Below are 18,564 nucleotides of genomic sequence, written 5' to 3'. Positions count from 1 at the left end.
ATTGTTATATTTAATTTTAAGAAGTGATTAAACGAAACTCGGGACAATGCGCTTAGAATAAACAAAGTGAATGGCGCGTACCATTATCGTTGTTCGCGGAAGGTTCGATCATTAGCCTATGCTAAATAAAACTCAAGTGGAATCGATAATAGGTCATTATCGTTGTTCGCGGAAGGTTCCATCATTAGCCGATGCTAAATAAGACTTAGTGGAAATAGAGAATAGGTCATTAAATTTTGTAAATAGTAGAAAGTAATTTTAGAATGGGAATTAACGATTTCTTTTTTGAAAACCATTAAGCATATTTAGAAAGATTAAAAATTGGTTTTGAGGAATACGGCGAATGAGAGTTCGTGGTGGAAGGTTGATTTGTGAATCTGGAAGGGATATTTAGAAAGTAGGTGAATGACTGAAAACAGAGATAAGAATGTTTTGAGCTGTCGAGAAGTGAAGTCCAGTAGTAGACGGTAGTGTACGGAGAGTGAGAAAGCCGGTGTAGTTCCGTGAGTGTGGAGTATCTATCGTGGAACGAGAGGTAGGCCAGGTTGAGAGTAAAAGAACCTCCTTGAGCCAAGAGTGTCCCGGTAGCTGATTGCAGTTTCGAAAAAGGTAGAATACAGCATCACGACAGAAGCAGGAACGAGAGCTATACGAGCTAGTTTTCAAAGGAGAACATTACTGAAAGCCAGGACGAGGTTTTGATCGCAGCCAAGGATAGCAGGAAACGGGTCTTGTGTGAAGACATTCTCAGTTCACCAGAAAAAGGTCAGTCTCATTTGTTTGGACATGAATGTATGGGTTTTTCGTATTAAATACCACATTATAAATTGAAGAACATAATAAATAATATCAGAAAAGCTTCATCAAACTTAAATAGAATTGTTGCTAATAAATCCTAATAGTTAAATGTTAATAAAAACTTTCAATTGGAAACCAAAAGGAAATAAGATTCCCATATGTAAATGTTATGTTTAAGAATAATAAGATCTAGCAAATATTAAGCAGTGATTGCCATTTAAATAAAATAAACAATATTTTAATTATAATTGTAACCCATATGTGTGTATTATTTTACTCTTTTCTTTCCTATCCCGATTAGGAACCATTGAGAAATGCTTAGAAGCCACGAGAGTAAGTAATTAATTTTATAATTCGCCCTGAGATTGAAAACATATTGATATGTGATCTGGTAAATTAATTAGATTATGATTAATGCATTGATTAAATTAAATGACATATAAGAATATTATCTCATATCAATAATCAAGATCACATCAACTGTCGCCCAACGTGGGGCATGGAAAAGTATTTCTAGTGGCAAATTTGAAGGATAGAAAGAGTAAAGCCGGTATTTGAAAATTTATATGCCTGTGGTAAAAAGTGAGATACTTACATTTGATAACATAAATTTTTAGATCTCTTTAGGTACAAATTTTACATAACTGATTTAATATTTTATTTTTACGATATTTACATTTGATATTATTTATTGACAATTTATAATATTTGGGTGAGAAAAAGTCGTCTTGGTAACATACTAGTAAAATTTCATATTTGGCGGGGACAGTACTTCTTGAAAACAAATGTCTGTGACAAGAAGCCAAAGCAAAGACAACAAAAAACAAAAAGAACATTCAGACCAAGAAGATATTTTAGACACGACAATCATGGCATCAGAACAGCAAGAATTATCAGGAATAGATAAACTATTACAACTGATGCAACTCCAGTCACAAAAACTGGATGACAATCAAAGAGAAACAAAACAAGCAATGGATGAAGCTAAAAGGACGATGGATAAAAATCAGGAAGAAACATCAAAGAAAATGGATAAAGTGGAGCAAAAAATGGATGACAATCAACAGGAAACAAAACAAGCGATAGAAGAGAACAATAAGAAAATAGAGGAACGCATAGAAAAGTATGAAAAGAAAATAAAAGGATGTTTGACAACAATGAAAAGCAAGATAGAACAACAAGAAATGAGAATGAAGGACCATATGAAAGAACAAGAAATGAAAATTCAAAATAAAATGGAGGAGTTAACAAATTGCCAGAAAAAGGAAATAGAAAATTTGGAAAACAAGTTTGAAAACGCTATTAAAGCAGACAGAGAAGAAGTGGAAAGAAAGATTGCGGAAATCAATATTCAACAAAATGTCGGAGAAAGAAGAGAAATAGTTATACATAGCACAGATGACGTGAAGATAAGGTTTGGCGGGGATGTAAGAAGATTACACCCAGTGCCGTTCATAAATAGCCTGAAAAAGAAAATACAGCACATCGGAAATTTCGAAACAGCAAAAGAAACTATCAGAAACCATCTAAAATATGAAGCAAGCCTATGGTTCGATTGCAAAGAAGAAGAATTTGACAGTTGGCAACAATTTGAACAAAAATTTTTGAATTATTTCTGGGGAAAAGTCCACCAATTGGAAATTAACAAGGAATTGCAAAATGGGAAATACAATGATAGGATGGGTATATCAGAAAGGACATATGCATTACAAATTTACTATAACGCAAAACATTTACAATATAATTACTCATCGGAACAATTAGTCGAACTGATTGCAAGACATTTCGAAGAAACGCTGGAAGACCATATCACATTGCAAAACTACAAAGACATAGATAGTTTATGCCAATTCCTACAAATAAGAGAATCACGTCTAAGAGAAAGAAAATCAATAAGGTCGCTAGAAGATTACAGGCCCCGAGAAACACAGGATTACAGAGATAGAAATCAAAATAGGAGGGACTATACAAGACGAGATTTTAATCCCAGAAGGGAAAACGAAAATAGAGACAACGGAAGAGGAAATTATGAACAAAGAAATAGGCAATGGAATGAGGACAGAAATCGAGAATACCGGAGTAGAAACATCACACGCTCAAATCAAGAAAACAGAAATAATGGTAGACAAAATGAACAGGGATATCGAGAAAACCGAAACAGATCCGACAGACCAAGAGAAAAGAGAAGAGAAGTAAATAATACCCAGACAGATGAATATGACGGAGAGAGACATTATGACGAAAATATAAACAACGATGAGCAACCGGCGTCTTTTCACGACGGCGCTCACTAAAAACCAAAAATCAAACAGGAATCTTTTGTAACCCCAAGGAGTTTATTAAATTGGCAAGAAACAACGAAAAGAAAAATGGAGTTAATTTAAAATTTGTGGATGGATTTATCAACGAGAAACCAATTAAAATTATGATAGACACTGGATCTGAAATAACATTGGTCAACAGAAAACTAATAGAAGAAGTTAACTTAACAAATTTAATTTACAAAATACCTAGGGTAAATTTAGTGGGCGCAAACAAACGGACATTGGCAACTATAAATGAAGGCATACGAGTAATGGTACGACTGGGTAAGAAGATGTATGCACTACAATGTGTAATAATGCCAAACATGTCACATGACATGATAGTAGGAGTTGACGAATTGGCAGAAAAACATGTAGTGATAGATTTTAAAAATAATACGATGAATCTAACAGAAGAAAAAGAAGAAGAACAGGACAAGGAACAGGAGAAACAAAATACGGACGAATCAGGTAAAGAACAAACAGTGGAAATGAATTTGGCAACGAAGCAAGGACAAAGAAGAAAAGGGAGAAAAAGTCAGAAAAAGACAAAAGAAAATGAAACCTGTGGCTCCTCAAAAGAAGAGTTGAGCCCAGAAGAAGAAAAATTGAGAGTATCAAAAGCAAAAGAAAACTGGGATTCCTCAAAAGAAGAGATGAGCTCAGGAGAAGAAGAAATAAAGCTAACAAATGAAAGCGAAAAAAATATGATCGAAACAGTGGCATTTGAAGAGGAGGCATATGAAAACGAGGATGCAGAATACACGGTAAAAGTATGTGAAAAATCTGAGGAAAAAGACAGAAGATTGATATGGGAAAAAGGGAAAGACAACATAATAGCCGACACTCTAACACAGGATGAGGACACTGAAAATATGGAAACAATTACTCTACAGGTGGGACAAATTAGAGTAATACAAGAAGAAGGGGTATAAGACGTAGATTAAAGTAAGGAAATATACAGGGAGTTGGTTTTGCCTCGAGAAAATTTATTTAAAAATGCAGATAAATTTTATCGAATACAAGGCGGGGATTTGTTATATTTCTATTTGATCTGAAAATTAAATTTTGATAATTATAAGCAGAATTCAATTTAATATAAAATATTTTCAATTTTCTCAACCACGGGCATATAAATTTAGAACAACCTGTATACAACAAATTGTTGTATTTAATTTTAAGAAGTGATTAAACGAAACTCGGGACAATGCGCTTAGAATAAACAAAGTGAATGGCGCGTACCATTATCGTTGTTCGCGGAAGGTTCGATCATTAGCCTATGCTAAATAAAACTCAAGTAGAATCGATAATAGGTCATTATCGTTGTTCGCGGAAGGTTCGATCATTAGCCGATGCTAAATAAGACTTAGTGGAAATAGAGAATAGGTCATTAAATTTTGTAAATAGTAGAAAGTAATTTTAGAATGGGAATTAACGATTTCTTTTTTGAAAACCATTAAGCATATTTAGAAAGATTAAAAATTGGTTTTGAGGAATACGGCGAATGAGAGTTGGTGGTGGAAGTTTGATTTGTGAATCTGGAAGGGATATTTAGAAAGTAGGTGAATGGCTGAAAAGAGAGATAAGAATGTTTTGAGCTGTCGAGAAGTGAAGTCCAGTAGTAGACGGTAGTGTACGGAGAGTGAGAAAGCCGGTGTAGTTCCGTGAGTGTGGAGTATCTATCGTGGAACGAGAGGTAGGCCAGGTTGAGAGTAAAAGAACCTCCTTGAGCCAAGAGTGTCCCGGTAGCTGATTGCAGTTTCGAAAAAGGTAGAATACAGCATCACGACAGAAGCAGGAACGAGAGCTATACGAGCTAGTTTTCAAAGGAGAACATTACTGAAAGCCAGGACGAGGTTTTGATCGCAGCCAAGGATAGCAGGAAACGGGTCTTGTGTGAAGACATTCTCAGTTCACCAGAAAAAGGTCAGTCTCATTTGTTTGGACATGAATGTATGGGTTTTTCGTATTAAATACCACATTATAAATTGAAGAACATAATAAATAATATCAGAAAAGCTTCATCAAACTTTTCATCAAAGCTTCAGCAAACAATAGAATTGTTGCTAATAAATCCTAATAGTTAAATGTTAATCAAAACTTTCAATTGGAAACCAAAAGGAAATAAGATTCCCATATATAAATGTTATGTTTAAGAATAATAAGATCTGGCAAATATTAAGCAGTGATTGCCATTTAAATAAAATAAACAATATTTTGATTATAATTGTAACCCATATATGTGTGTATTATTTTACTCTTTTCTTTCCTATCCCGATTAGAAACCATTGAGAAATGCTTAGAAGCCACGAGAGTAAGTAATTAATTTTATAATTCGCCCTGAGATTGAAAACATATTGATATGTGATCTGGTAAATTAATTAGATTATGATTAATGCATTGATTAAATTAAATGACATATAAGAATATTATCTCATATCAATAATCAAGATCACATCAATACATACACATAATATATATTATATATTCGTACAAAATTTATTTCGTCGAAGCAATGACGGTCGCTATGATGGTCGCGAAATCAATCCTTTTTCCCCATCGTAAAATAGGTTAACATTTATTTTAAATTTAAATACGTCTACACAATGTATATGTACATACACATAATAGCATGAGCGATGAGGGTCGCAATGACGGTCGCAATGACGGTCGCGATGAGGGTCGCGATGACGGTCGCGAATTCAATGCTTTTTCCCCTATCCAAAAAAAGTGCACAACGTCCCTAAAGAAGTTTTCACTTCAAAAATAAGTAAGAAAGGTGTCATTGAGTTGGGAATCAGAGATTGGAAGCTGACAGCTAAGAACAGAAAACAATGGAAATTATCCATCCGTCAATGGGACTAAAAGGCCCTGTTAACGTTATAAATACATACATTCGCGAAAAGATTGCATAAAAGTGAAAAGACACTTTTATTAAGGCGCCGATAATATAAAAATAGCATTCCTCTGCAGATGATGATAAATCGAAAGTGAATCGTTAGGTACTCAATAACAATAAATTTTAATTATTTTTCGTGTAGTAAACTTTGTCTCGAGGCTATTTTGATCTCGCTGGGTAATTCGACGACGTGGGTTCGTCAGACATCAGATCCACGGATGCTGTTGTTTCTGCTTACTTTAATCAACTGCAATAGATTTTTTTTACCTTGGAACATAGGCGTTACTAGAAGGGTATGGATTTGATAAACCAAAAATTGAACTGTAGTAGTGACACATGTAGGTACTGAAGTCAAACTTTGAGAGAGTAGGTAATAAATTAATGTGAAACATCTTAGGCGCACTTGTTTATTAGTCGAGAAAGCCACTGCGCATCCGCTAGGAAAAATATTCCGATTCGGATTTTTTGCAGTCTTATTCAAAAAGGACCCCTTTTAACAAATTTGCATGTTGCCAGGACCTAAAGTGGGTCAAAAAAATTTGAAACGTTTTTTTTCCTAAAATTATTTTTTTTGCATAGAACAAAGTTTTTTTAGGTTTTTGGATCATTCCAAACAGAAAAGGTCTTTAGAGACTTTTCTCTAAAGTTGATAGTTTTTGACATATAAGCGATTAAAAATTGAAAAATTGCGAAATCTGCCATTTTTAGCCCTCAAAAACTATGTGAAAAACTGAAAATTTGAATGTTGCCAAGGAAAAGTAGATATTCTTTAAACATCGATTGATGAAATCCCGAAGAGTTTTTTGCAATACAATATTCATAACTCCTTTGTTCTTTAATTGCTAATCAAGCGTGCGCGACACTATTTTCCACCGTTGCATGTGTATGCGTATACAGTACGGTGCAAATGAAAGGAATAAATTCGTTATTTCGTAAACCGGCGACTTTAAGGAAAAATACCGAAAGAGGTCCATTTTTATTTTTAAGTTATGATCTGGGCGTGATGACGTAATCGATAATTTTTTTAAATGAGAATAGGGGTCGTGTGCTAGCTCATTTGAAAGGTTCTTCAATTCTCTATTCAGTAATATAAACATTTTCATAATTATTTATACAGGGTGTCCTGTATACTGTCCTGTACATTTTTTGGACACCCTGTATAAATAATTATGTAACTGTTTATATTACTAAATAGAGAATTGAAGAACCTTTCAAATGAGCTAGAACACGACCCCTATTCTCATTTAAAAAAATCATCGATTACGTCATCACGCCCAGATGGATGACGTCACTAGTATACCATATATGCCACAATATCGTTACTTAAAAATAAAAATCGACCTGTTTCTGGATTTTTCCTTAAAGTCGCCGATTTACGAAATAACGGATTTATTTCTTTCATTTGCACCATACTGTATACACATGCAACGGTGGAAAATAGTGTCGCGCACGCTTGATTAGCAATTAAAAAACAGGAGGAGTTCTGAATATTGTATTGCAAAAAACTCTCGGGATATCATTAATCGATGTTAAAAGAATATCTACTTACCTTGGCAACATTCAAATTTTCAGTTTTTCACATAGTTTTTGAGGGTTAAAATGGCCAATTTCGCAATTTTTCAATTTTTAAGCGCTTATATGTCAAAAACTATCAACTTTGAGAAATGTCACTAAAGACCTTTTCTGTTTGGAATGATCCAAAAAGCCTAAAAAAACTTTGTTCCATGCAAAAAAAAATAATTTTAGGAAAAAAACAAAAAAAAACGTTTAAAAAATTTTTGACCCATTTTTGGTCTTGGCAACATGCAAATTTGTTAAAAGGGGGCCTTTTGAGTAAGATTGTGCAAAAAATCCGAATCAGAATATTTTTCCTACCGGATGCGCAGTGGCTTTCTGGACTATTTGAACTTGAATTTAGGTTGAAATTACGAAAGTAATATTTTTTACTTGGGATTTTGAGCATTGATAACCGTCATTTTTCGTTTTTTTTTTCGTATAAAATTGTTTATAACTCTTCAAAAACGATCGACTTTAGAGAAAAATTACAAGGGACCTTTTTTATTTAAAATAATCCAAAGAACCTAAAATAATGTCTGGTCGGACCGAGAAAATTAATTTTTATAACTTGTTTTAAATTTTTTGTTGAATAAATATAGAGGTAAAGGGAATATTACCTAAAAAATAATCAGCATTTCTTAAGGACTTCAAAACGCAAAAAATATACAGGGTGTCCTATTTCAAATAAGAAAGTTCATTAGATTTTCAGAAACCCGGAAGATCCGAAAACAATGTAAATACCACCATAATATCGGCCGTATCACAAGACCTTTACATACCAAAATTTATAAAAATCGTGCAAGCCGTTTCCAAGATAATTGGGGCGTTACATACATAAAACTCACTCTATATAGATTAAGAAAATCACAGGTCCATCGAGGACCTCACCATCGAGGAATCACGAGTATCTCTGAAAAAACGTATACGAAAATAAGGACATATGAAGCAGGACGAAGGTGGATGATGTAATTGGAAGAATTGCGCAAATGAAATGAAACTAGGTAGGACACGTGACATGAAAAAACAACGAAATGTGGACGAGAAACATTATACATAGGAGACCAGACGAGCAAGCCTTAGTAGTGGAAGACCACAACAACGATCGCTAGACGATATCAAAGCACAAGTGGGGGGTAACTGGCACTAAATAATACAAAACAGAGAGAAGTGAAGAACTCATTGGAGGCCTTTGTCCAGGAGTGGATGCAAACAGACTGATGAAGAAGAAGACTATTTAAGTTATATTTGAATACGCGGCCCGCATAAAAGGTTTTATTTTGAACATGGCCCGCCATCCGAAAAGGGTTGCCGACCTCTGATGTAAAGTCATGGTGGGACGGACTATAGATATTTGCAAACATAATATTTGTTAAACAGTGATATTGTTATATTTCATTTTCGTACGCTTATTTCTAATATTCTTATTTTCTTGTAGTGTGGTATATAACTCTATTCTGTTTTTAGGATGACGAGCCACCCGAAATAACATACTGCGTGGTGGAAAATACAGGAACCCTTACGCTTCAAGCGATAACACCCACACAACCGATGCCTTCACAAGAAGAACTAGATGTTAAATTTGCTGAACTTGTGGTAAGTGAGCTGTTTTTTTTTAGCTTTGGTGGTTAGGTAGATAGTAGTGAGTAGGCACAATTAGGTTGTAATGGCCATTACATATTTTATCTAAAAATAATTGACGTTTCGATTTTCACTCCGGAGATTGTTATCAAAAGAAAATTGAATTTTTTTTGTTGAGATTGTCATCAAAAAAAAATTGAAATTTTTTTTATTCGATCCCGGAGTAGAAATGGAAAGGTCAAGTATTTTTAGGTAAAATATGTATGTAATGTTCATTACAAACTAACTGTGGCTGATACCATATAAACACACCATTTAACTTAAACATGTAAAAAGGCAACAATTTTATAACCCTATTTCTTAAATTAATATCAGTCTTTTTGCATTGAAAACGTTGTGCATTTTTGAATGTTTTTGGATATTTAGAGGATTATTTCATTCCTAGGGGATTCTGACCAAAAAGCTACAGAAATAAAAATTACAGCGATTATTTCTTGATGATTTTAACTTCCAATCGTATAGTAAGATATTTAATCACGTGTTCAATTCTGTCCAATCAGATTATTATTACATTGGTAATTTTCTACTATACGCTATGAGCTCGTAGGTAGAGGGGATAATTAAAAATTCGCGAGCGCCAGCAGTGACAAGTCAGTAAACTTTTACTGGAAATTTGATGTTCTGCATTAAGAGTTGCATATCCTCGTCCTAACCTGCAAACTGCGGAACTCCATAATTATCTGAAAATGAGTTATTACTGCCATATGTTTGAAAAAGTCCCTACTTATTGTTCAAAAAAGACGCACGTGCATATTCTTACCCAATAAGTAAATAGCGACCTCTTCGTATACACCGTATCTCCCTTGCCGCCAAGTTTAGTACGAAAAACTCCCTATTAGTTTGTCATACCACACGACTGACCTATCACTGTTTAGAAAGTGATATTTTCAAGAAAAAGTTGGTGGTAGAGATAGTGCAAACACTCCTGACCATGGAGCTGCGCGAAGGTGGAGTCAAAATTCACGTAAAGGCTACTGCACTGTGGTCAGGAGTGTTTGCACTATCTCTAAGTATGTAATATTAAATACTTATTAAACAATATACAAATGTTAGTGATATGTGTATCTATAAAATATTTCCGTTTTACCACCTTTTAAATTGAGAGATACGTAGTATTCGCAATAGTCATATTTAGATAGATAGTTTATTGTGTCTCCTGTAAAATTTTGATAAATGTAGTTAGGCAGTTTACAGATTAGGTCGCCGATATAATTTTTACTAAATGTCTCACGAAAGTTGTTGTTTTAAAGAGTTGGCCCGAAATTTTACGTTTACACTCTTAATTAATTATTTAAGTGCAATAAATGCATAAGTTAATATTTAAAAAGTAGTATACTATAATTATATTAAATTATTATACTTTTTTGCAGAATAATTTTTTTCTAATATTAGCTGTCAACATAAACTTCAAAACGATAAGCAAAATCTTAAAAATAATCATAATGAATAATAAATTTTGTACTTAGGTACTGATTTTAATTATCGATTACAATCCAATTGAAGAGTACAGGGGGAAAACAAGAAATGTCACTTTTTTATGAATTTTGGTTTTTCTCGCCATGTGGTAGCAAAAACTAAGTACTATCGACTAGAACTAGCCTATCGATTCAGGATAAAAACCAAAAAGATCAGTCTATATAAATTTTCTAAGAATTTGTTTCCAAGCGAAGAACTAGGATTGTCCGCATGCCACTGAGCAAAAATAAGGAATGTTAGCAGTTTTTTTTGCATTATTAAATTAATAAGTTAAAATAAATTAATATTCTATTAAGATTAGGTATAGAATCATAGTTGATAGAATTCTGCTAAGAATCTAATAAGTAGTTTTTAGATATCATAAGAATTAAACCTTTATTGGTATTTATCTCAATATGTATAAAATGTGACATTCCTTGTTTTTCCCCTGTACTCTTCAATTACTTCTGTACGTTGTAAAAATTACACGATAAGAATTAAATCATAAGTTTGAAACAATTATTATTTGCTTTTCTCATTTACTCTCTAAATTTCCGGCCGAAACAGGAACACTAGTCATCCGTTAGATGGCGATACCTACCAGCGAAACTCACAGATGATAGGCAACACTCTTTTCTTTCCAGCGAAATTTTCGGCGAAAGTTATACTAGCAATCCGCTAAGTAGGTGGCGATACCAGCGAAGCTCATAGCGCATAGAAAATTACAGTGAGAATTTTTTAGCTATAGTATTTTTACTACAAAAGCGATATTACGTAGGTCAAAATTTTTGACGTAAGAGAGCTGTCAAAACATTAGAATGTGACATTAGAATGTGACTTGAAAGTCACATTCTAATGTTTTGACAGTTCTCTTTATAATAAACATGACAATAATGAAAAGTCACATTCTAATGTTTTGACAGTTCTCTTACGTCAAAAATTTTGACCTACGTAATATCGCTTTTGTAGTAAAAATACTATAGATTGTTTCTGTTTAATAGTGCTTTTCATTCACAGTCATTTGTTTCGAGCTTCTGTCATGTGTCACATAATATTAATATATCTACGTCATACGTTATTGGCATATACCAATGATACAAACCAAAGACGTAAGACGTAGATATATTAATATTATGTGACACATCACAGAAGCTCGAAACAAATGACAATCGATGAAAAGCCCTATTGCAACCAGTTTCCTAAGTTTGACAACTGTCATATTTAATAAAATACCCATAATAAACGGTTAGTTCTGCATCTAATGTCAAATTGTCACGAGAACACAAATAGACAAATTTAAGCGGGCGATTTACTTCGGTAAGATTATTTCATGAATAAAACTGTATTTATAAATAATTAACTAATATTTTATTAATATTTTCGTCTAAATATTTGCTAAACTGTGCTGCAATGTCACTGAATGTTTTTATACAAAGACTTGAATTTTATATGTAAGTATTAAAAAATAATCTTACGAATATCACACGACAGTAAAAATAAATAAGAAAATAATGCTTCACTTTTTCTCAAACTTGTTGTCATTGGGCAATAGCCACTCGAGCTCTGCGGGCTCTCGTGTCTATTGCCAAACAACAAGTTTTCGAAAAATTGTCGCATTATTGTCAATTTATTCTCTCTCTTGTGATATTAGGTATAGCCGATAATTTTTGATAATATCCCATCGTCAAGCATTACGTCAGATGCCCTTCGTTACTACGCAAAAATGAACATTCAGTGACATTAATGACAATTAATGTTTTGCAACTTTTCACGGAAAACACCAAGAAACAAGTTTAGCAAATATTGAAGTGAAGATATCAATAAAATATTAGTTAAAATGATTTAAAAAGACAGTTTTATTCATGAAATAATTTCAGCGAATTACACTCGATCTCTAAAATTTTTATCGACTTGTTGCCCTCGTGACATTTTGACATAATTAAACATTTTTTTGACCTCCCCTTCGGGTCGTAAAATTAAAACTGTCAAAGAGTCACTCGGGAGACAAATCGATAATTTTGGAGCTCTCGTGCAATTACTACTGATAATTTCTCACGAATGGTTTTATTTATCAGTAGAAAATACATTTATATGGTAAAATATAATATTCTTCTTTTTGTTATAAATTCAATTAAATGCTATATAGTATATGTATATTATAATATTTAGGTGTTGCATTCGTAAATTTTTGAATGAGTTCAATGCTTCTTCCCCCTCCAAAAAGTGCACAACGTCGCCAAAGAAGTTTTCACTTCAAAAAACAAGAATTTAACTTAAAAATGTGACGAACTACGTCAGTATTAGAACTGCTAAGTAGCTGTAAAATAGCTATTTTGAATAAATTCCTGCCTGCAAAATCAATACGATAGAATAATAATTGCATAAGAGTGAAATTAAATTTCGTGTCGATTAACTTTTAATCCACATGCAATCGACGTAATTTCTAATGAACCTAACATGGCATCTGTGATCATTACAATACCTTCCTTGTAAAAAAACACTTTCTCAAACCTTTTTTGTACAACTAGGTATGTAACTTTTTATGTCAGTGATTCGTTTAATGCCAGTTGCACACTAACCAACTTTAGCAAACGATTTTATAAATATTTACCTTTGTTGATTGATAGAAATGGAAAAAGAATATCGAACAATGAGTTGGTTACTTATATAGTGTGAATCAAAATATCCGTAAAATCAAAATTATTTTATTTATTTTTTATGATTATATCGTATGTTTAAATGTACATACCTATGTCCAGTGCTGAACATTTATTACTATCCTCCATTGTCTTTATCTATCGTGTATTATAACTGCATAACACCTATCGATATTAAGATTATTAAGATTTCCAAAAAGTTTTTTTATTCGTTTTTATACCTATTATCTTTTTGTTTCATTAATCTTTTCATCTAATGACTACTTTTATTTTTCCTACTTGTTTAGCCAATTTGTAGATACATTTTTCTATGACTTCTACAGTATTTGTAAAGCTTGATGATTCTGTATTTCAAGACTATTTGATCATCATCATTATTTCTCAGTTGCTCATTCCTGCATATCTTCTTCTTCTTTTTGTATAGACGTGTCTATCTGTTTTTCAATGTGCCTCCAGTAAGTTGTCGTTCCATCGTTTTCGTGGTCTTACCAATCATCGTCTTCTTATTGGGCAACCGTCTCTCGCCGTCTTTACTACTCTATTTGTTGTTATTCGGCATAATATTTAATCGTTCCATCTACTCTTCTATTTCTTATTCAGTCCTTGATGTTCTTTCACCATCCTCATCGCATATATATACTTCTATCTCTGTCTGTCCCACAGTGTATTACCATCGATTTTTCTAAAGGTTGTCATCTCCGCTGTTTGTAGCAGTCTATTTTGTTCTCTCTGTCTATTTCATCCAAGATCAGGTTATCTCTCTGTCTCATCCCAAGACAAGGAAAAGAAATGTAGGATATTAGAACATTCCCCTTTTAGCCCCGATTTATTTCCTTGCGATTTTTATATCTTTGGGTCACTGAAAACGGCGTTAAAAAGTAATCGTTTTCAGTCGGACGAAGAACTACAAAATGCCCTAAAAGCATTCTTTAAGCAACGGCCGTAAGAGTTTTTAAGCAGGATATACTTACATCTATTGATGAAACAATGGAATATGTGCCGTAATGCTGGTCCACAAATGTGTTGCAATTGAACAAGCCTCGTTATTTATAACTACTGGTGCCTGTGCTACATACAATTACCAAATAATCAAATGCATACTCATAGTGTGCAGAGTACATATAATATCCGTAGTGGTATGGCACAACTTGATAAGTCCGATTTTTTAGTATGTCCGATTATTTGCTTGATATGTTATTTAGTAACATTTCTTTAAGTTGGTAGAGTTTGGTATATCTATGATGAAAGTAAAACCCTTAAAAATGAGAATGACAATATATGATATATCCGCTTTTTTATTAGGTAGGGCAAAACTTGATATGCTACTTGATTTCTTATGTTGATTACTTTGGGTTGATTATGTTTTTGGGTTGACAAAACATGATTCAAACTTTCAAATTGCTCTCCTAAAAAATTTGGTTAAACGCACATATCACCTCTGCCAAAACACTACAGATATATTACATGAAAAACTTTTAAATATCTAGTTTATAATTTATATAATCCAACTAGATTTTAACCACAATAATATTTAACAACTTTTTTAGGAGGAACTCGACTTGACCGCCCCCAATAAGGCAGCAATGATGAGTTTACCTCCACAGAAAAAATGGCAGATATATTGCTCAAGGAAGGGTGAAGACACAGAGGACCAAACACATGCTCCTGAACACTACGTTGAAAGACTGCGAACTTTAGCTACAGTAAGTATATTTTTTAATGTAATTTAATATATTTCTTATAATTCTAAAGGATGGTAGTCTTTGCACCTTGCTTAATTTGATTACCACTGTACCACTGTGTATCAGTGTACCACTGATGCGCTTGGTATTGTTGGTTTTACCACCATGGTACATATACAACAGTGTGCGCAATCTACTATGCGGATTATGCCTATAATAGGAAAATGCAGGCTATAATTAGCGCTAGAAGAGGAAATGTTAAGTACTAAAGTGTTTTAAGGCAAGGCAATGGTTTTGTCTTTAAGCGTAAAGAAAATTGAAATAAATATCAATATTTGAGCGAAAAATACTTTAATAGTATAACTGTTGTTTATTTCCATCTGTTTCTTTTTTGTAGTTTTGACTTTGATCTATCTATATGTTTGAAAAATTCTTAATCAACGTGATGACAAAAAACATTACTACTCATGGACATGCAATTTTCTTGTTTATCATCATCATCAAGGCTTTTCATTCCGAATGGAATGGTTGCCGCTCAGAGCCGTGCGGTACATGTTCTCAATATGATGCAAGTCTTCGAAATGCCGCCCCCTATAGAGGGTGTTTCTAAATAAGTATTAAAAATTTTAAGAGGTAATCAAGACAATTAAGATTTTTGTATGCCACTGAGATATTTCAAATTAAAAATATTTTTTGAATTTCTTGTTTAATTTGTGACAAAAAATATATAATATATCTTCCCTTTTTTTCATACGACGCACCGTTTTCATGCAAAAAATATCAACTCTGACAAAGGATAAGATTCTGTATTCATGCAGAGACTTAAATCGAATACTTTGTATGCGTTAAGATGTTTTTTTTTGCATGAAAACGGCGGATCGTATGAAAAAAAGGAAGATACATATTTTGTCACAAATTGAACGAGGAATTCAAAAATTGTTTTAATTGGAAATATCTCAGTGGCGTACTATTTTTTTTCTATAAAAAACTTCAGACAACTACCCATATCTGCGCCAATGGTGGATATAAACTACCTTTTATAATCCACCAAAAGTTTGTAGATCTCAACCGGTTTTAGAGCAATAAATAAATCGTCGGTTTGTAAGAAAAATTTCTACACCCCGTATCTCGGAAACGAAGCATTTGCGGACATAATGTTTATAGAGCAAACTGTCATTATTTTTTCATGTAGAATTCCCCCTTAAAGTTTGTCATACTTATTTAAGAAACAGCCTGTATATTATTGAAAATTTAATTTTTTTTATTAAATGAAAATACACAAAATGAACGAAAACTTTTATTTTACAAACACTTAAATTACCTTAAGCAACATTTTTTACAAAAATTATAATTGTACCCTTCTGACTTTAATTTTAGCAAACTCGTCAATCAAATTGGTGTAGTCTAGTGGGGATAGGTAGGTGTAGCAGCTAGTGAGAACTCTATTGAAACAAGTGCTAAATTTGTTAGTTTTGATTGTCTTATCTTATGGAGCTTCGTAAATAGTTTTTATTAATTTTTAATTTTGAAAAACTTTTTTCCCCACTAGCTATCGAGACAGAGAGTGTTAATAAAATTCTTAGTAATACAACTATGTACATTTGGGTACAAAGAAATTGGGTCATTTTGGTACAAATAGTTCAAAACCTCTAAATGTTTCATGGAGTATGGTTTGATTTGGGATATATCACGCAATTTTCCAGATGATCATTTACTTCTATATCAGATTCTTTTTCTATTGAAAGTATTGAATGAAGATCCATACAATATTTTTCTAGTGTTTTACCATCTATTTCCTTCAATTTAAAAATATCATAAAAAAATTTAAAATTTTTACTATGAGTTTCTATTTAGAAGCAAAAATCGATAAATCAAAGAATTAAGAGTTTATGCGCAAATTTGCTTGCAATGATTTTTAAATGCAATCATTTTTTTCGACTCCTGAAAAAACTAATAAATATTTGTGAAAAATTTAAACTCAGATTGAAAGATTACACAATTTTCTCTTTTTTTTTTCAGCCCTCTAACTTATTCAAATAAACATTATAGAGGTTTTCATGGACTTTCAGCCCTCGGTAATAATGAAATATTTTATTCTGCGTTTAAATTTTTCAAAAATACTAATACATTTTTCTCAGGATTCGAAAAAAATGAATGCATTTAAAAACATTGCAAGCAAATTTTGCGCCTACGCACTTAACAGCAATGTCTAAAGACGGCCACTCAGGATATTTAGGTTTAATTTCGTCAATTTCGTCAATTTGGTCGAATTCGACCTAATCGGCAAAAATTTTGTTCGTGTGTGACCGTGCATCCAACAAAAACGTACAATTTTACCGCAGACACACAGATTTTATGATTTTTCGTAATCAAATAAACGCTTTTTCTCCTGGCTCGAATTTTCTTTTAAACTGGAAATTCAGAACTTATATCAAGATTTTCTGCAATTTCATTAAATTGTCATTTGGTCGTTAGCCATATTGTCTGTAACTTTTCATTTTTGCTATAGTTTCTAACAACATTATTTGCACAATCTGACAATTTTTTTTTGAGTTTACTGATTATGCCGCCCCCTTGTAATGCCGCCTGATGCGACTGCCTCACCGCATCATAGCATGGCACGGCCCTGTAGCCACTCTTTTTAGAGCTCTCTGATTTGCTTATTGCGGTAAATCACTCCGCATTATTCTTGTGTATTGTCAAAGTTTGTTGTATAACTTGGTTTTCCTTACAATTTTCTCATTTTGATATGTGCATAGTTCCCTTGAGTTTCTGACTTTCAGGATTTTGATGTTCCTCGTGACCTGGTCCTCCCATCTCACTCTGGGTTTTCCCATTTATCTTTCTTGTATATAAAATATTTATTATACATGTAAGATAAGAAAGTTATTAAGATGTCATGGTTTAGTCTGATTCTTCTGTCTCTTTGTAAGATAATCAAACATGACATAGACCATACACTATAGAACTCCTGCTCTAATTTAAACTACTGTCGTGCATATTCTTTACGAAAACTAATGTTTTATTGAATATTTTATTAATTATCAACTTTAATTTTTAGTTAGAATATCCAGAAACAAATACCGAAGAGGAAGTTAGATCTAGAACAAAACAAATAGATGGGCTGAAGACAGCGTTGCGAACATCTACGCACAGCTTTGTGATAAAATTCATCGAATTAGACGGTCTCGTAGCTACATTAGAATGCTTGGAGAGAATGGATTACTTCACGGCCCAAAGCTCCATTCACACAAGTATCATTGGTTGTGTTAAAGCTCTTATGAACAATTCGACAGGCAGAGCTCACGTATTGGCTCATCCCACAAGTATTAACACAATTGCTCAATCGTTAAGCACGGAAAATATTAAGACAAAGATAGCAGCGTTGGAGATTTTAGGTGCTGTATGCTTGGTTTCCGGAGGGCACAAGAAAGTTTTGGACGCCATGCTACATTATCAAAAATATGCATTCGAAAGGACGAGGTTTCAAGGGATAGTGAACGATTTAGACAGGTCTACAGGTAAGCTTCATACGTTTAGGTTTTGTCTTAATTAATACCTTTCCAATACTTTAT

General features: G+C 33.0%; 1 protein-coding gene across 6 annotated transcripts in view; it reads left to right on the top strand.

Annotated features, from left to right (window-relative positions):
• Positions 1 to 18,564, top strand: part of LOC114334644 (disheveled-associated activator of morphogenesis 1) — a 951,114-nt gene that overhangs the window by 886,154 nt on the left and 46,396 nt on the right. For all 6 annotated transcript variants that reach the window (XM_050650176.1, XM_050650175.1, XM_050650174.1 and 3 more), the window contains 3 exons: positions 9,022 to 9,150; positions 14,855 to 15,010; positions 18,051 to 18,510. In XM_050650176.1, the coding sequence (XP_050506133.1) occupies positions 9,022 to 9,150; positions 14,855 to 15,010; positions 18,051 to 18,510 (745 nt within the window). The remainder of the gene's footprint in view (positions 1 to 9,021; positions 9,151 to 14,854; positions 15,011 to 18,050; positions 18,511 to 18,564) is intronic.

This window comes from Diabrotica virgifera, chromosome 5 (assembly GCF_917563875.1).
Source record: "Diabrotica virgifera virgifera chromosome 5, PGI_DIABVI_V3a".
Taxonomy (NCBI): Eukaryota; Metazoa; Arthropoda; class Insecta; order Coleoptera; family Chrysomelidae; genus Diabrotica; species Diabrotica virgifera.
Note: the sequence above shows the minus strand (reverse complement) of the source record. Positions and strands in the feature narration are given on the sequence as shown.